Source organism: Ammospiza nelsoni, chromosome 9 (genome assembly GCF_027579445.1).
Source record: "Ammospiza nelsoni isolate bAmmNel1 chromosome 9, bAmmNel1.pri, whole genome shotgun sequence".
NCBI lineage: Eukaryota > Metazoa > Chordata > Aves > Passeriformes > Passerellidae > Ammospiza > Ammospiza nelsoni.
The window spans coordinates 34,840,532-34,864,479 of record NC_080641.1 but is presented as its reverse complement, the minus strand read 5'-3'; the positions used below and the strand labels follow the sequence as shown (position 1 = coordinate 34,864,479).

The window sequence follows — 23,948 nt, the reverse complement described above, 5'->3', positions numbered from 1 at the left end:
TTCCCAGTTCCCAATTCCCGATTCCCAATTCCCAGTTCCCAGTCCCCAATTCCTGATTCCCAGTTCCCAGTTCCCAGTTCCCAATTCCCAGTTCCCAGTTCCCAATTCCCAGTTCCCAGTTCCCAGCACTCGTGATGGATTCCTGGGGCACAGGACATGGCCAGAGCCTCCCTGTCCTAATGCTCCCCGGGATTTTTATCAGGGAGAAGTTAAAAAAGTGAATTCAAACCACTTTTCGTGCAGGGGGGTGGATGGAGATGGACTTTAGGACCCTCCCAACCCAAACCAGTCTGGAATTCTGGGATTCCGGGGTTCTGGAATTCCAGGTTAAAGATGGGAGGACTGGAGCAAATGGCTGCATCCAAACTGGCTTTTTAACTAATATTTTGCATTATATCAGATAAAGGACCCAAAGAGCTGTGCTGTGTCCAAACCCAAAGCCTGAGGGAAATCAAATCAATTCCCACCTTCCTGCAGGGATGCTCTGATTCCTCTTCTTCCCCTCTCCTCCTCCTCCTCCTCCTCAGCTCCCACAAAGGAACTCCAGGTCAACACTGCCCCGCTGCCTTGGCAAGGCATTGCCCACACAGACTGTGCCAGCACAGGGATCAGCAGGAGAAAATCTTTATTTACATCTCAAGAGAGAGCAGTAACACAGCTGCAGCGATTCACCGGCAAGAAAACTCTGGCAAGAAAACTCCGGGAAGAAAACTCGGCGCAACATTCCTGGGGGGAGAGGGGCTCCTCCCTCCACACAGTATCTCGGGTCGGTACAAAATTGCTGTGGCTTTACAAAAGGCTCGGGGTTCACAGTAAAACACCCACGGGGAGCACGGCAGGGGCACAGCCAGGGACAAATTCCCTGCTGGAGTTTGGTCTCGGAAAATGCAACAGGTCTGGTAGAAAATTCCAGCCCGAGGGCCGGAGGCATGCACAGCCACGGGATTTCTACACCAGTTATAGGGCTGGAAGCCTGGAAAAGGCATCTGCAGACCTGTCCTGTGCTGGGCTGCATGGAATTCTCTCTTCAGGAGGAATTTTGCAGCGGGGAAGGACAGGACATGAGGACAGGACAAGGCAAAGCAGGGATCAGCCCCTCTGCCTGGCACTCAGCTGCTTTTACAGCCTAAAAAAACCCCTAAAACCTCCTCCCCTCCTGCCCAAAGCTGTTCCAAAGAAAGCAGCAGACAGGTTTTGGCTGTGTCGGGATTTGTGTCTAAAACCAGCCCAGACCTTCATCCCAGGGTGGTGGGAAAATCCCAAATCTCTCTGAAATAGGCTTTCCCTGCCAGCTGGAAGATTTGCAGCCTCCCAGCACCAGGGCATGGAAAGGCCTCCTGGGCCAGCAGTGAGAGCTGACAATGCCTTTGTTCCCACCTGGAAAATTCCCACCTGGAGCAGGGTGGGAGCACTTTGGGCTCGCCCCAGGCAGGGGTGAGCAGGGGGATGTGGGCAGGGATCCCACTCTGGGTCCACTGGGGAGAGCACCAGGATGAAGCAGATTTTAGGGAATCCTTGGTCAGCACCAGGATGCTCAGCTGGGATAAACAAACTCAGGCAGGAGCTGGAGTTTCAAACCTGGAAAAAATCCCTTAAAGATCCAGTCAATCCCCTTTCCCTGCTGTGGGACACAGGGAAAATAAAGGAAAAATAATCCCAGGGACATGCAGGAGCACAAAGGTGCTCTGATTAACCCCAGAGGTGCCAGCAGTGCCAGGTTCCTGCCCTCCTGTGAGCCCCCCTGGCAGAAGCAGAATTCCCTGCAGATCCAGCAGCTCCATGCACAATTCCCAAAAGGTGATGCTAAAATTCAGCACTTTCTGTTTGTTTGTTTGTTTGTTTTAAACTTTTACAAATACACATCTTGCTTTTATTTTCCTTTTTTCTTAAATATATAGTTTATAAAATAAGGCAACTCGAGGAGACCAGAACTGTCCCCATTGCTCAGGTACTGCCTCCTACAAAAAGAGAGTGACAGTACTTCCAGCTGAGAAAAGCCCAGCCCCACCACAACCCAAGGATGCTGAAAATTGTGGGAGAACACCTGGGCATGGCCCTGGCTGCATCCCAAGGAAGGAAATCTCTGGGGTTTCATGGGCAGGAGTCGCTTTGCTGGGGGACACAGCAGGAGCAGCTGAAGGGACCCCTGGCCAGGGGATCTCGGGGACAAAGTCAGCACAGAAGATGGAATGAGCTGATTCCTCCCCAGAACTGAAGCACAAGTGGAGATAAATCTTTGGGAGAAACTCTTAGGACTTTGCTGTCTTGGAATGTTGAAAGCTATAAACCAGGAAAGCACAAAGGAGTGCAACTCACCCCCAGCCCAGATCGTGCTGAGTGTCACAGCATTCCATAAAAACCTGTACAGCAGCTTTTCCAGCAGGGAATTCAGCTCTCCCCATGGAAGGGGTGCAAGGGAGAGTTTCACCTCCAAGCTTTTCCTCTTTTGTGTGTACTCATGCTGGAAATGTGAGCCCCACATCTCTCAGCTTTGTAGTACACACATTTTCCACATTGCTCCCAAAATTCCCACTGGGCTGAGTGTTGCTTTCTAGAGCTTTATTTCTCTGAGAAATACATTTAGTAGAAAATAATTTATAGAAAAAACCACCTCAGCCTAGAGAGTCCTCAGCAGTAAATGGTCCTGTGGAGCAGCAGGATGGCACATGTGGGCTCAGCCAGGGACTGGGGCTGGAAAGGGATGGCAAGGACACCATGGCAAAGCTGTGCAAACCTGGAATGACCAACGGCCCTGTCAGCACCACCAATCCAGGATGGACCACGGGCAGAAAAGCTCCACAGCCCCAAAAGAGGGGAAAAACCCCTTATTCCAGCAGACTTGACCTTCCAAACAAAGATCTGATCCTGGCTGTAACTGGTGCCCACCAATGTCACCCAGCCATGAGCACCCAAGCCCAGCACAGCCCTGGCACTGCACTGGGAACCAAATCCAGGATGGAATGAGATCCTGGTGCTTGGCACGGGCTGGTTAGTGCTCCTCCTCCGAGAGGATGGGTGGGATCCTGCTGGACAGCAGGCTGTACACGTAGGGCCAGATCTTGTTGGTCTCTGTGCCAGAGAAGGAGTGAAGGATGCCCCTGCTCCTGGAAAAGAGGTGGGAGAAGTCAGGAGAAGCCATCCCAACCAAGAAAGGTTGGACAGGGGTAGTGGAGGTGTCCCTGCCCATGGCAGGGGAGGGAATGGGATGGGCTTTAAGGCCCCTTCCAACCCAAACCATTTTGGGATTCTGCTTGGGATTCTGCAGTTCTGTCCCTTCTCCTGCAAGGGCAATTTTGGTCCCCACCATGTGCTTAAAAACACCTGGACTTCTACTCCCTTTGAGCAGCAGATTTACCACCCTGCAGCAATCCATCATTCCAAGACTGGCCAGGGGCACAGCAGCCCCACAATTCCAGGGACGGCAGCCCCACAAGGGGAACAAACCCTGGAACTCCCCTGTTGTCCCAGCAGATCCATCTGAGCCAGTGCTGGGGTCTCTCCCTTCTCCTGCCCTCCTGCCAACCTCCCTGTGCTTCACCCAAACCCCTCGGTGCCCTGGATGGATTTTTCATGGCATGTCCCACTCTGGATCTAGGCCAAACTGCCCCTCCCATGTGCTGAGCCCAGCAGGACCAACAGGAGCTGGGAATTTCTCTGGATCATCTTCCTACCTCCAAGGGAGGCCCCGTCCAGGCTCAGGGCTTGGCCCCAAAAATCTGCCAGGGCTCTTTGGGATGTGGGCAGGACACAAAGAGCCTGGTGGTGGTTCTGAGAGCCCTGCTGGGGGTTCTGAGAGCCCTGCTGGGGTTCTGCTCGTGCCCAACTCACTTGTAGAGCTCTATCACGGGCTTGGCAGCATCTTTGTACTTCCTGAGGCGAGCGGCCACAGCCTCGGGCCTGTCCTCATCGCGCTGCACCAGCGGCTCTCCCGTCAGGTCATCCACACCCTGGGGGACACAGAGCACACAGGGACATCAGCACCCATCACTGAGGGGACACAGAGCACACAGGGACCTCACCCACCCCATCACCTGCCCTGCAGCTGCCACAGGCCTCGTCCTGGTCATGCCTCAGGTTTGGCTTTTGTATTTTCACATTCTGAGCTGCTTTAGTGTGAGGGTCTGGGCTCCACATGAGGGGATGCTGAGCTCTGTGCACAGAGCAGGGAGACAAAACAATTCCTGCTCCAGCTGGGCACCAAGGACAAATGACCCAAATCTCAGCCCAGAGCACAAACCCCGTGGGCTGGAGAGAGAAAAACAAGCAGGGTGGGACTGCAGGGCTAAAGCTGGAATGGGACAATGAACTGCAAGGTGCAAATGGAGCAGAGCTGATCCCAGGGACAGAGCCCGTGCCCGCTCGTGCATTTTGGGGCCATTTTGGTTCATCTTGGGTGCAGCTCTGGCTGGGCTCTGGTGCTGCCCAAGGTGCATCCATGGAGGAGATCCTGTGAATAAATCCCTGCTTTATTCTGGGACTCTGCCCAGCCTCTTCTCCAGGACAGCCTGCACTGTCTGTACAAGTCCTGCTTTCCTCAGGAAAGGGGCAGAATTCCTCAGAACAATTCCTCAGAATATTTAGCGCAATCCCCCAGGAAAGTTTAGCACAATTTCTCAGAATGTTTAGCACAACTCCTCAGGGAAGTTCAGCACAACCCCTCAGAACATTTAGCACAATTCCTCACGGCTCCCATCCCTTCCAGCCAGGATCTCACCTCAGAGCTCCCTCGGCACCCCAGCTCCTGCAGAGACAGGGCCCCTGTCCCGTGTTCCCCCTGTGGGGGGCTGCAGGTGTCTCAGGCCCTCACCTGGCTGTGGGGAGGGTTGAAGTCCATGTTGTAGACGCGGCCGCTGCCCGGGTGCACCCAGCGGGCGCTCAGCCGATCCTTCAGCGTCTCGAAGGGGATGTTGAGGCTGATCACCAGGTCCAGCTGGCAGATCCCATCCAGAGCCTGCGCCTGCCCCAGCGTCCGAGGGAAACCTGGGCGGGCACAGGGACACGGGGAGGGGAACGAGCGGCTGGAAAGCAGCGGGATGGAGCCGGAGCCATCCCCGAGGCAGCTCCGGAGCCGCGGGCCCGGCCCCGCTGCGGCACAGGCGGGGAAAGGCAGACACCGCCATATGGCTCCGGGAAAAAATAGCTCCTGCAGCAGCCACAGCTCCCGAAATGTGACACCCGGGGCTCAGCTGGCCCTGCACGGGGGCTGGGGGCAGGCAGGGGGACACGGGCAGTGGCAGAACAGGGATCAGTGATGGAATGATGAGGGGAAATGTGAAGGGACAGCACAGACTGATGAGCACAGACTGGGGACAAACTGCTGGCTGATGTGAGGACATCAGGGAGACTGCAGTGAAATGATCCTGTCCTCCTTGGGACAGCCAGTGAGCAGCTGGAGCAGAGAATTCCAGAATCCCAGATGGTTTGGATAGGAAGGGACTTTAAAGACCTGAAGGGAGCCCACAGGAAAGATGGAGAAAGATCTTTTACAAGGGATGGAGGGACAGCACACAGGGAATGATTCCCACTGCCAGAGGGCAGGGATGGATGGGATATTGGGATATTGGGAATTGTTCCTGGGAGGGTGGATAGGCCCTGGGATAGAATTCCCAGATTTGCTGTGGCTGCCCCTGGATCCCTGGCAGTGCCCAAGGCCAGGCTGGACACTGGGGATGGAGCACCTGGGACAGTGGGAGGTGTCCCTGCCCATGGCAAGGATGAACCTGGGTGAGCTTTAAGGTCTCACCCAATCCAAACCACTCTGGATTTTTTGATTCTCCTTCCAGCCATGGCCAGGGACCCCAGGCCGTGCATGTTTGCCCTCAGCTCCTCCCATCCCTTCACCTCAGGTGGCTTTTGGGCGGGGATCGAGGAGCTGCTGCACACACACGCACGTGAAGGAGGGAAGAAGTTTTTCCCGGCGTGTCTCCAGCCCTGCCCTGCTCTGTGGAACACCCAGCTCCTCTCCCTGCCCTTCCCTTTCCCGGCCACGAGCCAAGGGCTCAGCTGGACACGCACGTGCCGAGGCCAGCGGGACACGTCTCTGCAGAGATCAGCTCCTGCCTCTGCTCCCACCTCCTCTCTCCTGGGGCTGCCAAACCATGGGGAACAGAGGAATGTCCCCAAGGGGCCGGGATCCCCCTCTGCACTCACCATCGAGCAGCCAGTGCTGCTCCCGCCGCTTCTCCAGCTCGGCCATCATCACGCGGGTGATGACGTGGTCAGGCACCAGCAGCCCTCTCTCCAGGTACTGCTGGGCCAGGGCTCCAGCTTCTGCTCCAGACAAGAAAGAAAAAGAGAGGAAAAAAAAAAAAATCATGACATTTCTACTTCAAAAATATCGCACCCCCTCAAATTCTGCCCGGGAGATTGTTGGCAGCGTCGCTGTGCTCACAGTGGAAAGGCCACAGGGTCCTTTTGGGGTAGAGGAGTGGGAATTCCTGAGGTACCTGGGAGCAGCATGCTCCTGCTGGGCCTCAGCCAAGCCACACTGATGGAGAGAGAAGCCCTGGGTGTGCTCCTGTGGTTTGGGACATGGCTCCAATGTGGGCACAGGTAGGGACTGCCCCAAACACCTGAGCCTGCTTCCCATCCCCAGGGCTGAAGGATTTCCCAGCCTCCACTTAAGATAAGCTCAGGTAAGAAAATTATCCTCAAGATCACATCCTTGAGAACATAATTGTGGTAATTGCAAGGTAAGTGCACATTGCTGGCCTCCTGCCTGGCTCTCCTCAGCCTCAGCTGCTTCTGGAGGCTGGAGAGGGACTGGGGACAAGGGATGGAGGGACAGGACTGAGGGAATGGCTCCCACTGCCAGAGGGCAGGGATGGATGGGAGATTGGGAATTGAAAATTCCTGGCTGGGAGGGTGTAGAAGACTTGGAATAGAATTCCCAGATTTGCTGTGGCTGCCCCTGGATCCCTGGCAGTGCCCAAGGCCAGGCTGCAGCACCCTGGAACAGTGGGAGGTGTCCCTGCCATGGCAGGGAGTTGAACTGGATGAACTTTAAGGTCCTTTCCAACTCAAACAACTCCATGATGGATGTTTGCCATGATTTTCTTTCAGCCCTTCAGAAACACAAAGAAAACATTTGGAAAATGGAAATATTCTTTGTCCCTGTGTGTGACAAGCCCTGCTCCTGCCCCAGGAGAGCTCCAGCCCCTCTCCCTTTGGACCAGGACCCCACGGACATCCCTTCTGCTGTCTTCCCACAGCAGCTGAAATTGCATTTGTCACCAGAAATGAACAATCCCCTAATCTATTTTTTACACCCTTTCTGGTGAGGACAGCACATTTCAGCCCTCTCCAAGTGAGAGTCCTCTCTAAAAATAACCCCAGGATCCTGCACTGGAGGCAGCTCCGGCTCTCCAGCACCTGCACCTGCCTGGGGTGAACTCCTCAGCTGCAGGAGGGGGTTTCTGCAAGGTAAGCAATTCTTGGAGAGAATTCATCTGTTCTAAGGAAGAACCAGCCTGGGCAGGGGTCCAGTTTTTGGGCCATCAGTTTGGGAAGGACACTGAGACACTGGAGCTCATCCAGAGGGGGCAACGAGGCTGGAGAGGGGCTGGAGCACAAACCCTGTGAGGAACCCCTGGTGGAGAAAAGGAGACTCAGGGGTGCCCCCATCACTCTCACAGCTCCTGGAAGGTGCCTGTGCTCACCTGGGGCTGGGCTCTGTCTGCAGCAGCACTGACACACCCAGAGCACACAGCCTCGAGCTGCACCAAGGGAAATACAGGCTGGAGAGCAGGAAAAGCTTTTCACAGAAAGGTGATAAAGCTCTGGAATGGCTGCCCGGGGAGGTGGTGCAGTCCCCATCCCTGGTGTGTTTAACAAAGCCTGGATGTGGCACTGGGTGCCAGGGGTGAGTTGGGGTGTGGGGCTGGGTTGAACTTGATATCTTGAAAGGCTCTTCCAACCCAGTCATTCTGTGATTCTGTGAATTGTGTGAATTCTGTGACACGCTCCCAGGTTTAACCCAGAATCCAAAGAGTCTGCCTGGAGAACGCTCAGATTTTTCCCTGCTGTGTGTGACGAGTCCTTCTCCCGGCACAGAAGGAAGGTCCAGCCTCCTTCTCCCTGGAGCAGGGCCAGGAGTGCAGGGTGCTGGAATCCAGCATCCCACCTGCCTGGGAGCGGGGCAGCAGCGCTGACTCACGGCTGAGTCACCGGGATCATCCCCCTGCCTCCGTGCAGCAGGAATTCCAGCTGGCCCCGGGCACAAAACACCTTTTCCCAATGACAGCTTCTTTGTCACCTCCCAGACGTCACCACGTTCCTGGGAAAGCCAAGGACACGGGGATGGAAAATGCAGCCTGCGGATTGTGCAAACAGCACGGAGCCCTGAGGGCAGCAGCACTACAAAAACAGGATTTGGGATTTTTTTTATATTTATTGGCGTGGTGTGTGCAGTGCCAGAGGCTCGCAGGGAATGAGCTCGCTGAGGGGCTGGGCTGCTCCAGGAGGAGCTGCTGGGCAAGTGTGGCTGTCACCCGAGGGGGGATGGACATCCAGGGGACCAGGGGGTGTCACACAAGGTCTGGCTGTCACCTGTCATAGAGACATGTTTTATGGAAAATCCTTTCCTCAGGATTTTTCCTCCTGAGAAGCTGAGAGGCCTCAGGAACAAAATGCAAACAATGGTTATCTGCTGCTGTGGAATGCAACAGGTGCATCTGGGATTGGTCTCATGTGGTTGTTTCTAATTAATGGCCAATCACAGTCAGCTGTCCAGACTGTCTCAGTCAGCCTTTGTTATCATTCCTTTTCTATTCTTAGCCAGCCTTCTGATGAAATCATTTCTTCTATTCTTTTAGTATAGTTTTAATATAATATATGTCATAAAATAATCAGTCAAGCCTTCTGAAACATGGAGTCCACATTCTCATGTCTTCCCTCATCCTGGGACCCCTGCGAACACCACCACAGTCACCCAAGGAGGGATGGACATCCAGGGGACCAGGAGGTCTGGCTGTCACCCCAAGGAGAGATGGCCATCCCAGGAGCTTGGAGAGGCCACACAGGGTCTGGCTGTCACCCCAAGGAGAGATGGCCATCCCAGGAGCCTGGAGAGGCCACAGCAGGTCTGGCTGTCACCCCAAGGAGAGATGGCCACCCCAGGAGCCGGGAGAGGCCACAGCAGGTCTGGCTGTCACCCTGAGCAGGGATGGCCATCCCAGGAGCCTGGAGAGGCCACAGCAGGTCTGGCTGTCACCCTGAGCAGGGATGGCCACCCCAGGAGCCTGGAGAGGCCACAGCAGGTCTGGCTGTCACCCTGAGCAGGGATGGCCATCCCAGGAGCTGGGAGAGGCCACAGCAGGTCTGGCTGTCACCCTGAGCAGGGATGGCCACCCCAGGAGCCGGGAGAGGCCACAGCAGGTCTGGCTGTCACCTGAGGCCAGCTGGCCGCCCCAGGGAGCAGCTGTGGCCCAGCAGGGCTGCTGGAGCCAGGCCTGGAGCTGCAGGCCAGAGCAGCCCGAGGCACAGCGGGGCTGGGGAGGGAGTGTGGGAACACAGCAGAGCCCCACAGCCCCGGGGTGCAGCTTTCCCACGGCCCAGGACAGATGGACAGCTCTCCACGGCTCCACCACGGACATCCCTGCTGCTCCCCTGTCCCCTCTGTGTGTGAAGCTCCTGCAGCTTCTCCCTCGTCCACAGCACTGCCCCATCCCCTCTCTCCAGCAGGAACAGCCCTGGATCTGCAGGAAGGGCTCTCCAGACCCCCAGGATGTGCAGAGAGCATCACCCCATCCCCAATCCCAGCCCTGGGGGTTCCTTCCAGGCAGTTTAAACTCCAAATTTAACGTTTGCCGTCCCCTTCCCAGCCCCCAGCCCATGGAAAACTCCATTCCAAAGGGGAGCAGGGTCTGGGAGCCCTTCCTGAGCAGGGAGGGAGATCCTGGCCCCCCATAAGGAGCTGGGGCTCACCCCATAGCACCAAACCCCATTGCTGGGCTGGTCACAGGGGTGCAGGCTTTACTCTGCACTTACTCCAGGGAGCAAAGGGCTTTTCGGTGTGCTGAGCTCAAAGCCAGCCTTCCAGCTCCTGCTCTAATCCCATTAATCTGATGACTGAGGGTTTAATCTGCCCTGAAACTCACGGGACTCCAGCTCTCTGTGGCTCCCCCCACGTGGCCTTGATCTGTCCCCAGGGATGTGTCCCAGCCCCAGGGGACAACTGATGATAATAACAGGTTATTTCTTTGGGATTATTGAAGGAGAAAGGAGTTAGGTTGTAGTGGTTTCAAATTTTTAAATTATTTTATTAATTATTTTCGAGATTTTGAAGTAATTTTCAAGAATTTGAATTTTTTTAGTGAATGACAAATATTGGAGAATTTTAGGGATTGTTTGATGGTTTAATGTGGAGTTTTGTAATTTTTTTAATTAATTTTTTTGGCATTTAGATTTTTTTAGGGATTATTGGATTCTTTAGATGGTGTCCTGGGGTGGCTGGGATTGTTTATTTTTTAAGTTACTTTTAGAGCTGTGAGTGTATTTGTGGTTTTTATAAAAAAAAATTATTTTTAGTTTTATTTTTATTGAGATAATAAGGTGGGGTTTTTTTAATTGTAATGGGATTTTTTATAATAGAGCATGCATAATTGCTGGGGTTTTATTAGTTTTTTAATTGTAACTATGGTTTTACTTTGCAGGTATAGAGTGGTATTTTTTATATTTGTAAGTTGTAAGGTATTTGTAAGGGATGTGGTATTTGTAAGGGACATGTTCCAGCCCCAGGGGACGTGTCCCAGCCCCAAGGCCACCCGGCAGCCACCCAGGGCCAGGCAGGACAGGCTGGAGGAGAAGCTGTTCCCAAACACAGCCCTGGGCAGCCTCCAGAGCCTGCAGCACAACCCTGGACTTTCTCCCTGTCCAAAGCCTTTTCCAGGAGTTTGTTTTTGGGTTTTTTTCTCCCATTATTTAGGCTACAGCAGCCCAGTCTGGAGCTGACAGAGGAGGAACCCTGGGGGTGAATGGGGCACCAATGCACCACCACAGTTAAACCACAGCACTTGTCACCCCAGTTTTGGGACCCTTTTCCTGACACAGATGCTGCACCCACCCTGCCCTCAGCATCAGGAGGTGATTTTAGGGAGCAGGAGCCTGATGGGGCCCCAAATTTGGGCTTGCAGGGTGGACAGTGGGGTGTGAAAGGTGCCTGTGCTCAGCTGGGCTGGGCACTGACACAGGCAGAGCACACAGCCTCGAGCTGCACCAAGGGAAATACAGGCTGGAGAGCAGGAAAAGCTTTTCACAGAAAGGTGATAAAGCTCTGGAATGGCTGCCCGGGGAGGTGGTGCAGTCCCCATCCCTGGTGTGTTTAACAAAGCCTGGATGTGGCACTGGGTGCCAGGGGTGAGTTGGGGTGTGGGGCTGGGATGGACTCGATGATCTTGGAGGTCTCTTCCAACCAAGTCATTCTGTGATTCTGTGAGTTCTGTGAATTCTGTGAATTCTGTGAATCTGTGAATTCTGTCTGGAGAGCAACAGCCAGGACTGGGAGAGATCCCAGGGATCAGGGATGCAGCAGGGATCTATGGAAAAGCAGGGACTGTCAGGCTGCATCCCTGGGCTCAGCTCTGGCCACCAAGCAGGCCAGTGTGGCCAGCAAAGGTCACAATCCATGGGGAGGATGTGGAGAAGGGTTGTGAGGCCATGCACAGCCCACATCCCCCAGGGAATTTTGTTTTGTGCGTGCTTTGGTGGACGCTCACAGAGGAAATCTGTCACGAGGAAAGGACAGGAGCCACTCCTGGCTCCAAGAGAGCACCTGACAGGGAGCAGTGGGACAGACACAAGACCCACAGATCCCCAGCCAAAGCCAGGACAAGCAATTCAGTTGTTTGGCAAATGAGCTGAAGGGTCCTGCTAAGACCTGGGGATGCTGCCAACACCAGAGACAACCACCTGGGTTCCGGGGCAAATGCTGGCCAGAAAAATGGCTCACCACCCTCCAGCACCCCTGCCTGGCACCAAAACACAGCCTGAAAGTCTTCCAAGGTGTTTCAAAGGCCTTTCCCTGGAGCAGAGCGGCCACTGCTGACAGGCACTAATTAGGGGACTCACGGCTGGGGGCGGATGTGCCTGGAGCACGACTCAGAGCCCTCCAGCAGCAGCAGCAGCCGTGCATTCAGCTGCTTCACCTGCCCCAAAAATGAGTCTTTGCTCCCTGTGACCACCACCACCAGCTCCAGCAGCGTCCTGGAATGCTCTCCATGCTGGAACTCAGCTTTCCTCCAGCAGCAGGAGCCCCCCAAACCCTCAGCTGTGACCACTTCATGCCTGGCAGTGGCCAGCAGGAAAATCCCTGGAGCACTGACGCAGCAGGCCAAGATCCCTGTGAAAACACAGCATTCACAGTTGCCTTTGGGAGGATGAGGCTGTAATGGGTCTGTTGGTTCTGCAGAGCCCCAGCTCCCCACAAGCACAAAGCTGGTGATGCAGCTGAGCTGACAGACTTGGGAAGAGGAGCTGCTTCCACCTCGTTTCCCCGGAGCACAGTCATGTAACAGCTTGTCCAAAGCAAACAGCAGAAAAAACAAAAACAAAAACTAAAAAAACCCAAATAACTCGAGCTCACTGAGAGCTGTTACACAGGCTGAGTCAAAGGTGGGACCCAAATGTCACGCCAGATGAACCAAACCACGGCTGGTTTCCTTCTGAGTAATTTTCCCTGCATTTCTCCGTGTTGTTTCCTTCTGAATGTACCAAAAACACCTTCAGCTAACTCTTCTTGCTTCTCAGTGTCCCCGGAGGAGCTCTGTGGCAAGAGCACGGACTGAAAAGTGAAGTTTGGGACAGTTGGTGGTTCAGAGCTTGGCTGTGGCAGTTCCTGGGTGGGCACCGCCTGCCCCTCTCCACACACTGCACCTCTGCTCGCTTTCCAGCCCAGATTTCTGTCCTTCAGCCAAAGCCCTCACCGAGATTTTCCAAATTTTCTAAAGAAAACATTATTGTCCTTTTTATTTACAAAAGGAAATCTGGGTATTTTTACATGAATGACCAGCGCAGAGCTGTGTGCAACGCCCTTGTCGGACCATGCACCTCTCCAAAACTTTACCCTGCCTAATTTTCCTCCCTGTTTTTGCCATCCTTCTAAAATAGAAATCACTTCTGAATCCTCTCGGTTTGTTTTGCACCGAGGCCGTTTCACCGTTCCCTGCCCGGTGAGTCAGCTTCCCCCCGGTCGGTGTTTCACACGTTAGCGGAGGACAGAAGGAAGCGTTGGGGAAAGAACCGCGCCGGGATTGCCCAATCCCGCCGAGCTGGGGCTCAGCACGGCCGCTCCCGAGCCCAGCCCGGAGCAGGAGCCCCTCACTGCCCGAGGGACACAGCACAGCTCATCCCGGCTCCAGGGGTTTGGGTTTGGGTGTCGGACACGGGATGGGCAGCGCTGCCCAACCCTACAAGCCGGGAGTGCGGGGGTGCCTGTGCCAGGTGGGTGCTGAGCCCATCTCCTGCCGCTCCCCGCTCCTGGGACCCGGCCAGGGCAGCCGGCGATATTCCCGGCAGGTTTTCCCTCCGGACAGACGCTCCTTCCCAATCCATCCGTGCCGCCGTGGGAATGCCGCAGCATCCCGGCCATCTGCCGTGCATCCCCGGGGCAGGATGGAGTTATTGATAATCACAGGATGGGGTTATTGATAATCACAGCACAGCCCCGAGCCCCGCACAGCGCCCATCTCCCTGGGGTCTGCACCGGGCTCTCCGGAGCCGCGACCGCCCCGCACAGCGATAACAGAGCCACGGCACATCCCCGGCACCCGCGGCTCCCGATCCCGCTGCTCCCGAGCGGCTCCGAGAGCCCCGGCAGGAGGAGCAGGCGATGAATGAGCTGTGCCAAACGCACGGCAAGAAAACAACCTGTGGTGCACCCGCCGCGGACACGGATCCCATCCATCGCCGTCTCCAGCCCACCCCCATCTCCATCCGCGTCCCCACCGCGTCCCAGCGCTGCCCCGCCGGGGATGCGCGGGCAGGGACCCCCCGGTGCCGCTCCCGGTGCCGGTGCCGACGGGGCGGCCCCGCGGGCACTCACCGCCGCCGCCGCCGAGGCTCTCCCGCAGGAACTGCCCGCTGGAGAGGTGCTGGAGCCCGAAGCTGCGGGCGATCCTCTCGCACACCGTGCCCTTGCCCGAGCCGGGCGGGCCGAGCACCACGGCCCGCAGCAGCTTGGAGGCCATGGCCGGCTGCGGGCGCCGGAGCGCTGCGGGGCAGGACACGCGTCAGCCGCCCCGGCCGCGCTCCCCCCGCGCCGCCCGGACACATCAGCAGGGCGGGGGGACCCCGCGGCCGCTCCCCCGCCCGCCCCCTCGGGCCGCGGCACCCTGGGATTTGTAGTCCCGGAGCCGCCCGCGCATCCCCCGGCCCGAGGGGGCCCCCGCGGCCCCGCACGGCCCGGCCCGGCGGGTCCCGGTTCGGCTCGGCCCGGCACGGCGCGCCCCGGCCCGGCACATCCCGGCTCGCCGCGCCCGCCTCGCCCGAGCCGCGCCGCCCATGGAAGCGGCTCCCGGGGCACGTCCCGCACGCCCGGCACGGCCGAGCCCGCGGGGAGCCGGGGGGCACCCACGGGGGAACGCGACCACCGGGGCGGGCACGGCGGCGGCGGCGGGCGGAGGGTGCCCGGCTGCGGACGGGCGGAACACGGGCCGCGGGCGTGCGGGACGGGCATGAACGGCTGGAAAGCACGGCCGGGGAGCGGGTACAACCTGTGGATGTACAGCTGGAAAGCACGGCCGGGGAGCGGGTACAACCTGTGGATGTACAGCTGGAAAGCACGGCCGGGGAGCGGGTACAACCTGTGGATGTACAGCTGGAAAGCACGGCCGGGGAGCGGGTACAACCTGTGGATGTACAGCTGGAAAGCACGGCCGGGGAGCGGGTACAACCTGTGGATGGCACACACACACACATCCACACACACGCGAACACAGACACACACACGCACACACAGAGCCTGGAGGTGGTGCACAGCCCGCCGTGCCCAGGAGCTGCTCGGCGCTGGTGACTCCGCGGGGAGTGTCTGTGTCACTGTGGACGTTCGTGTCACTCGCTGTGTGTCTGTGGGTGACTCCCTCTGCGTGTGTGGCTCCGCGGGTGCCGTTCCTTGTGTGTGTCACTGTATGTGTGTGTGTGTGTGTGTGTGTGTCCCTTCCTCAGTGCAGAATGTCACTCTCTCTGTGTCTGTGCGTGTGTCACTGTGCGTGTGTCACGGTCTGTGTCACTGTGTGTGCGTGTGTCACTGTGTCTCTGTGTGAGTGTCTCGCTGTCTGTGTCACTGTGTGTGTCTGTCACTGTGCGTGTGTCACTCCGCGTGTGTCACTGTGTGTGTGTCACTGTCCCGGCGGGCGCAGCCCCGTGTCCACACCATGTCTATACGGTGCCCACACCGTGCCCACACCGTGCCCACACGGTATCCACGCCGTGCCGTTCCCGGTGCGCGCCCCCGCGGCTGCCGCCGTGCCCGCGCTCGGGGGCGCGCGCCGCCTCCCGTCCCTCTCCCCCCGCCCCCCCCCCCCCCCCACCCGCGCGCGCCCCCGCGCCGCCCCCGGAAGCGGGCGCGGGTCACGTGGGCGCGCGGCGCTGCCATAAACACGGCAAGATGGCGGCGCTCACGCCGCCCGCCCGCCCGTGCTGCGTCATGTCGCGCCCCGGCCCCGCCGCGCCCGCAGGTGGGTCCGGCCCGGCGCGGCCCCGGGCACCGCGGGGTGGGCGGCCGGCGGCGGGGGGCGCGGGGCCGGCGGCGCCGGGCGCGGCGCTGCCCCGTGGCGCACTCGCATTTTCGGGGGCTGCGCGGGCGGGGCCGCCGCCCCCCCCTGCCCCGGGCGGGTCCCGGCGCTGCTGAGGGGCGAGCGGGCGGGGGGCGCTCCGCGGGATCGGGGCTCCCCGTCCTGCCCCATCCCGTCCCGTCCGCGGCTGCTGCCCGGCTTTCCCCCTCCCCGCTCCAGGTAAGCTCGGGCAGCGCCCCGGCAGCGAAGTTGGGAGGAGCGGCGGTGGCGGCCCGGGCTCCGCCGCCCCTCAGCGCCGCCGTGCCCGCCGCCGGCCGTGTCACCGCCCCACGCCGCTGCATCCCCGTAACCAGCTGTTTGTTTTCTTCCCTCCTCAGGCTGGCGGGATTCGCGCTCAAACCGCGCCGGGGAAGATGGAGATGAGGTTTGTTCCCCTCAGGAGCCCGCGCGGGGTGAGAGCGGCTCGCAGCGCCCGCAGATCCTCGGCCCGTGCGTAGGGGTGGGGAGGGACCAGCCCTGTGGGGCTGTGGGCAGGGAATGTCCCCAGCCCCATCGCTGCGATGCCGAAGGAATTTTGGTTCCTATGAAACAACTGCAAAAATATCACCAGCCCCAAAGGGGCTGGACGTGGGACTGGAGTTTAAAAACCAACCAGGCCAGCTTAAACGGGTTTCAAAGGTGAGAACTGGCAGCAAACCCTGGAAACTGGAGGGGTTTTTTAAAAAGTGTATGGAAATTTGCAGGGCCTTAGCAATAACAAGAACAAAAATGTATGCTGGACTCCAAAATTAATGTGGGGTTTGCTATAAAAAGGTGGGTTTTTTCCAGATAAATGGAGAACCTGCTTGAGCTTTCTGCATCAGGTCTGTGTAGCTTTAGTCTGGCTGAAGCAAAGCAAAAATCAGTGTGTGTGTGTGTGATGCAACACAACAAACTGTATTTGAACTGGGGGAAGAGCTGGCTCCTACAGATAAAATGGCATCAGCCCTTGGAATACGGGTGTGACTCCAGCAGCTGCTGTTGCAGAGGGTGCTGGGGAGGAATTGTTCCCCCTCTCCCTTTAAAACCCTGATAAGGAACTGCTGGAGCAGTAAAATCCTGATAGAGTGATCAAAGCACGCTTGAATTGCAAAGCAGTGATTCTTCTCTCATCACCTCAGCCTGTGAGATGTAGAATTCCCAACCCCACACTTAAGCCATGCTGAAATCAGTAGGATTCCTCACCTGGAATACCAATGGTGGTGTGAGAGCACCTGGGAGTGAGAGCCAAGGGCTCGTTGCTCATGCAGCTCCTTTCCTTTTCAAAACCCACCCTTGCACGGACAGAATCCATTAATATTTTTAGCAAGTTTTTGTTGTGCTTTCCTAGCAACAGCCAATTCCTTAATGATTAATCCCCAAACTGTGGCAAATCTGCAAATTTGGGGATGCATGCTGAAGTCATCTGTGCTGCCTGACGTCAGCATTGCATAATCTGTTGACTGTCCCCCTTTTATGTAATGTATGTTTGGAGTTTGTTTTAAAATGTGCAAATGTTTTTTTTTTCCCCTGCGTGCTGCTGCTCCCATATTCCACGTTTGCCTCTCCGTTGCCCTCTGGAGTTGCAAACTTGTAAGGCAGCGTTTTCACGGCTGGATCCAGCCCAGCGTTTTGTGTTTGTCTCCCCAAAACAGCCTCTGGGACATCTCAGCACCTTCTCTTTGCCAGGTGAGTTATTTAGAGTGTTAAAAAAAAAAAAAAAAAAAAAAAAACACACACAAACAAGTTTTGGAGTTTCTGCTTCCTGCTGGTGGAAACATGGAAGCTCCTTGTGCTGCTCCATCAACATCATAAATGGACTTTTATTGGAAACTTAGTAACACATTAACTTTGGCAGCATGGAACCCTTGTGTTTTCTTAAAGTCATTTCAGAACTTGATGTATCCAATTCCCTCAGGCAACGTGGGGGTGGTAGAAATAATTTTGTGATGTTTTCAGGAATGCCTGGTTTTAGGAAAGAAAAAAAAAGCCAAGAGGGGGTAAAGTTGCAGACGTGCACAACCAAGTGGTGGGTGGAGAAATAGTTCCATGATCTTTTCAGCAGTGCCTGTTTTTAAGGAAGGGGAAAAAAAAACAATGGAGGGCAGTAAATATAGGTTGATGGAAGCTTGTAATTTAACAAATTAGTGGGATTGTGCATTTCAAATGTTTTTATGTGGATTTGATGAGCAAAAAATGCCAGCTGGGGCACCTGGAGGCTGCTGCCTGCAGTCGCGGTGGGCACGGCAGGATCGGCCGTGCTGCCTGTGCAGACACACGTGCCAGGCTCCAAGGAGGGTGAGGGCTGGGCTGGGCAGTCCAGGCATGCCTGGAAGGAAGAGCAGGCAGCAGGAGCGTGGCGGGCTCAGGGCACGGTGCCGGTGCCACCCTCGGGGCTGGTGCCGCCGTCGGGGCCGTGCCCGCCGTGATCCCGCTGTCCCAGAGCGGCTCCAGCCGCTCTCCTGGCTGCCTGCCACTGTCCCCACTGCTCCTGACACCCAGCCCTGGCAGCACGAGCCAAGAGCTGCTGCCTGCCTGGGTTTGAGGGGGAGGAAGGGCTGTCCCCTGGAGCAGGGGTGGGTGCTCTCTCTCCATTAAAGCCAGCGTGGGTGGATTTGCCCACAAGGCGCTGCCGCTTAAAACCACTCGGAAGCCGCCGTGGTCATTAAGATTTAACACTAATTATGTGGATGATTTCCTGGAGTGAACCTCAGCTGCAAAGCCACTTGCGTTAAGGCTCCTGAGGCTTTCACCTGAGGGGTGACATGGGGTTTTTGGGACACTGAGGGAGGAGGACACCGAGGACTCGGCAGTGCCACGGAGGGGCCAATGACTGCCAGGCTGCCCTGGCTCAGTTATCACAGTGCTGATGCTGTCTCTTGTAAAGGTACAGTACTGTGATAACTGAAGGATGGCAGCCATCTGAGCTTCACGGCACCCTGGGGCCACCAGAGCCACCACGCACGGCGTCCTGCTCCACTGGAGTGTGCTCCTTTCACCTGGAGCCCTTGGCATAAAGGTCACGTTTGTTCAATAAAATATTACACACTCTGCCTCGGTATTGGCTGTTTCCTCTGGGGAGGGCTTCCAGAAATGCTTGTGCTTTGGAAGTGGTCAGGAATGGTTCCCAAAGCAGGGTCCTGTGCAGCCTGGTGGATATTAAATAACACAGTGGCCCCTCGGGGGGGTTACTTGGTAACAGAACAAATTATTCTGTAGCAATAGAGAAAATGAAGCCCTTTAAAGATACTTTTTAATATTTTTTTTTTTGTTAAGATACCACAATCTTGGCTGGTTACTGTAACTCAGAGGTCTCTACGTGGGAATTAGAGGTGGGAAATGGGTTCTTCCCAGCAGTGAGTTACTGGTGGATCGGGGACAGCCCCTTGCAGGGTTTCCTCGGGGCTTCTCTGCTCTGTGAGTGGGAGACTGAATTTCCTGGGTCGTTTTTACAGCGATGTCATCAAAATCCCTGGAAATGAGGCGGTTTTCAGGGGGCCTGTGCTGATCTTTGTGCCGTGTGAGTTAACTCTGCAGTGCTGGGACCCGACAGCAGAGGGGCCCCGCGGGCCGGCTTGTGGTGGGACTGTGAAATCCCAAGATTTTTGCATAAAGTAACCGGAAAGCTGCAGGAATGTCGGTGCAGTGCCCGTTTCCCAGATTCCTGCCCTTCCCCGAGGAGCTGGTGGCATTGAGGCTGCCGAGGCTGATGCAGCACTTTGCAGAGGTCACTATTTACTCTCCATCCTGACGTTCGGCGTGGTCATTGACCCAGTGGTGTTTAGAAATTCTTTCTGGGCTGGATAATTCTTGTCCAGCAGGGCTTTGCCCTGTGCTTCCCTGCTGCTCGGGGGACAGGACAGGGATTAGCCCCAAGATGGTAAAAAGATGGTTTTTCATTTCCCTGCTGCTCACTGGAAGTTTTTGGGGCCAGCCTGGTGGGGTCAGGGCTGTGCAGCCACCATGGAACGTTTTGCCAGCCTGTGTCACTTAAAGGGGGGAAATTCTTACTGGTGCTGGGACAGAGGCTCGAGGCTGCTTCTGGAGGAGGGCTCTGTCTCACCAGAAACTGCAAACAATGAAAAAAGACATCCTGCTACCAAGAGTTTAAATTCTGGATTAAAATCTGAGCAGAGTCAACCGTCAGCTTCCACTTTCCGAAGGTTACAGGCACCTCTTCCAGGCAGGAATGTGCTTATCCCAGAAAGGAGCAGTGCTCATCTCTGCTGGCTGTCCCACAGCACTGCTGTGCTGCTCCTTCCTGTGCCACCAGCATTCCAGGATGGGCAGGAGAGGGAGGAGCTGGGGAATCCTGGCCATGGGAGCGTTTGAAAGCTGCCCAGGGCTCTCTCTTTACCATTTCAGGTGCTCAGAGAATGTGCAATCCCTTTCCTGGCAGAAAGGCAGTGCATCCAGCCAGGTGCTCGTGGTGCTGCCCCAGGCACAGCTCCAGGTGCTCCCTGATAGGAACAGCCTGGTGACTCCCTGTGGAAACCATCAAGTCCTTTCCTGCCCACAGAAAGCAAGATGAATGCTCAAAGGCAGATCCAAGGTTCGTTTTGGATCAGATCCAAGGAGTACAGTTGCTCACCTGCCTGGCCATGGCTCAGGTTTGAGGTTAATGACCAACCTGTGCTGTTTTTAGGGACGTGCAGCAGAGCTGTGTGTGGGACACTCCTGTGGGGCTGCACAGCCTGCCCCAGTGACTGGTGCCTCTCATTTCCTGTCACAACAGGCGCAGCCTCAGCTCTGCCATGGCACAGGAACTGAGCCTGTGCCTCAGAGCAGCCCCTCTCCAGTCACATTCACTTGAATTTATCTCCCTCTCTGGCACAGTGGGCAGAGAGTCCATCTCTTTTTCCTGTAGCTTCCTACTGATATGGGAATGGGACAGACTGGTGGGTTTGCTATCCAAACATTGCTGCACGTGAACAATGCAACTCTCAGAGTTTCTTTTGCCACTGGAGCACTTCCTCCTACCAACGTGTTGAAGCAAGACACAAACAACCTGCATCCAGGGGTACAGAAACAAGGCCCATCCCCTCTCTCTCTCTGTGATTTCTGGGACTGATCCCAAGGCAGGGCAGTTCCTGGTGCTGTGTCTCAGCTGCCATTCCAGATGGGTCTGTTCTCACCCAGCAGTTCTCAGGCTCTTGCATCAGGAAAGTCCCTTTTCCTGTCTGGACTCTGCTGCCTTCCCACCCACGTTCCACATGGGGAGAGGAGCATTTCTGCTCCTGGGATGTCTCCTCAGGGCTGTGAGGCTGCACACTGGAATGGCTGCTTTGCTTCTGGCTCCCAGCCCCAGCTCAGCCTTTTAAGGGTGGCAGCTGCTGCTTGGAGCAGCCTGGCCCTTCTGACAGCAGCAGGATTAAAGGCATCCCCTGTCTGCAGCCCTTGAAACCAGATGAAGATGTTGCCTTCCCCCAAAATGCCTTTTCCCCCTCCAAATGTACCTTCTGTTGCTATTGGACTAAAATAAAAATTGTTCCCAACAGAGCTTTAAGCACTCAGCCATTCAAAGTCCAGCAGTGCCCTGCATGAGTCAGACTGTTTCAGTTGCTGCTTATTTAGACCTTCTCCAGCTTAGTGCAGACACTTGAACTTGAACTCTAACCCAGACCTTCGTGATTAAACATCTTTGCAAACCGAGACGCCTACTTACAATGTCCCCATGCAAATATTAGATGTACCAGAAAGCAACTTGAGTTTATGTCTGATTAAGGAAATCCTCAGTGTGAGCCTGGAGATGCTGCACAATGTGCAATGAACTCTGCTGGAGTCTGTACTGTCCTGTTTTCCCCTGGAACTGGGAAAAGCAGTGTGTGAGCAGAGGGTGACACCATCCCTTCTCCTTTCTCCATGAGATATTTCTGCCTGTATCTCACATTTTGGAAACAGCTGCTTGCTGAGTTGTTGGGTCATATGGAAACCCTGCATTTTGTCATTAGCTTGATTCACCAAGGAAAACTGTGACTTTATGTGATGGCTGCTCAGGGACAAAAGTACTCAGCAGGAGCTGAGTGTTCCAGTGTGGTGCAGTGTCAGTTACTGCTGTAATTGCTGCATTTGGGCAGATGAGCAAGCCAAGATTGCAGAGTTTTGGTACATAATTTGCTCTTCATAGCATTTCACAGGAGCAGGAGAGCTGCACAGACCCACATGTGGATTAATATACTCTTATACAAGGTCTTTAATTGATCTTGGGCAAATGTTCTAATTTTTCTGGGAGGGGTGGAACCAGAGGAAAGACCCCTCTGCTCCAAAGGGTTTGGCTCCCAGGTGTGCTTCAGTTTATAGGTGAAATTAAAATTCAAATCTCAAGTTCTCCTTTGACTTCAAGAGGCTGAGAGCTGCACTGTGGGGTTTATGATGGACAGGGATGTGCATCTGCCCCTGGAAAAAGCCTCTTTCAACCAGAGCAGAAAATGGAGGAAAATTTAAAGCTGCTCAGGTTTTTCCTTGGACCTCCTTAAGTCAGGTACTGCAGCCTCACCCACAGCTCAGGACACAGCAGTCCCCAGCTCTGTGCCACACAGGGCCACCTGAAATTAAGGCAAATTTGCTCAGATTAGGTGCTGGACAGCAGTGCCAGGAGAGCCCAGAGCTGGGGCAGGAGGGCTGGAGAGGGCAGGGAGTTGTTGGTGCTCCCTCTGGCACCTCCTGTCCACAGTGAATGTCAGAGCTCTGTGGACTGCCCTCCCTTTGAATGAACTCCAGGAGCAGGCAGAGCACACTGAATTATTCAGCAGAGACGTGTGTTTCAACATTTGCACAAGCCTCAGATTCCTCCTGCCTAAAAATAAGACTGGCAGAGAGCAAATGATTCCTGCTGGAGGTGTGGATGGAGAATGGAGCTGAGGACCCCCTCCAGGCAGCCAGGACCCATCCAGGGCTCTCATCCCTGCTGCCTGGACCAGCCTGGGGCTGAGGGTGCTGGGAAGTCCAAGGCCATGAGTCCAGGGCTGCTCACACAAGGGCAGCACCAGCACAGGCAGGGTGGCTCTGGTGGTGGCAAAGAGCCCTGGAGAATGGGCTGGTAGAGGAGCAGGGGGGGTCAGTGGTTTAATCAGTGGTTTAATTGGGACAGGGAAAGCTGCTTTCCATGATGGGAGTCTCACCTGCAGCTTATTCTAAATACAGCATGACTTGATGATAACACACAAAAGTGTCAGTGTTGGAGCAGCATCTTCCAGAGGGAAGTGGATGAGTTAACCCCTCTCCCACAGAAGCACAGGCTGTGCTGGATGAGATGGACACAAATCACAGAGACAATGTGAGAAGCTCCACGAGGATGTGCCTGGTTTGGCGTGTTCTGTGTGCTCACATTCCCACAGTGATAACATCATCACGTCGTTGGGCAAAATCTCCTCCCTGTGTAGAACATCTCCATCTCCTGCATCCTGGTTTGAAATGGATCCAGGGGACTCTGAAAATGAAAATTTCCACCTATTTATTGCTAATGAAGCCTAATTAATTTTGGATGTAAATGTGCCAAGCTTCTGCAGTTGTGTGCAGCCCCATTAAAGGAAAACTCACAGCAGTTTTATCTGAAAATTATCAGAGGAACAGGGTTTGTTGAGCTCCTTCTTAGACTGTGGACTTCTCCCTTCACCTCTTGAACTCAGCTAAGTTAAGTGAAATGTCACAGCCTTTAAAACAGCTGCCTGAAATATAGGAGGAAATGAAGAAAAGAGAGAGATGGGAGAAAATTCCTGCACTGCTTCTCACTTCCATGGCTTTCCTGGACTGGAATGGGAACTTCAGCTATTTCCACCAGACTTTGTGTTGCAATCTGGATGTTCTCAGCAGGTTAGAAACCATATTCAAATGCACTGTGACAATTCTCCTCTTAATGTGGACTGTGCCATTTAAAGGCCACCCAGGGTGACAGAGTCCAGCCAGAACATCACATTTCTCTAAGGTGACTGACTCTGACTCTCTCTTTTTTCCCTTCCCACAGCAGCCATGTGGTCCTGCTGACTCCATTCAACCAGCACAGCTGGACTGGGGCAGCACTCAGCTCATCCTTAATGGCAAAAAACTCCACTTTCCTCCAGATCTGGAGCTTGTTCGCCATCCTGCCTGGATTTCTGAACCCTCTGTGCCATTATGAACAACACCCCTCCTGGAAACACAACCTTAATTCCCAATCTCTTTATGACAGAGGAAGGGAGAATATGTAAACCCCACCTCAAAATG

General features: G+C 55.4%; 1 protein-coding gene across 1 annotated transcript; it reads right to left on the bottom strand.

The window, feature by feature from the left end:
• Positions 1-608: 608 nt before the first annotated feature.
• On the bottom strand, positions 609-14,183 carry AK4 (adenylate kinase 4). The gene is made up of 5 exons (XM_059478752.1): positions 14,039-14,183; positions 6,151-6,270; positions 4,808-4,980; positions 3,829-3,947; positions 609-3,104 (listed from the first exon to the last, which is right to left on the bottom strand). Exons 1-5 carry the CDS (start codon positions 14,181-14,183, stop codon positions 2,990-2,992), a joined length of 672 nt encoding a protein of 223 aa, XP_059334735.1. The 3' UTR covers positions 609-2,989.
• Between the last annotated feature and the right edge of the window lie 9,765 nt (positions 14,184-23,948).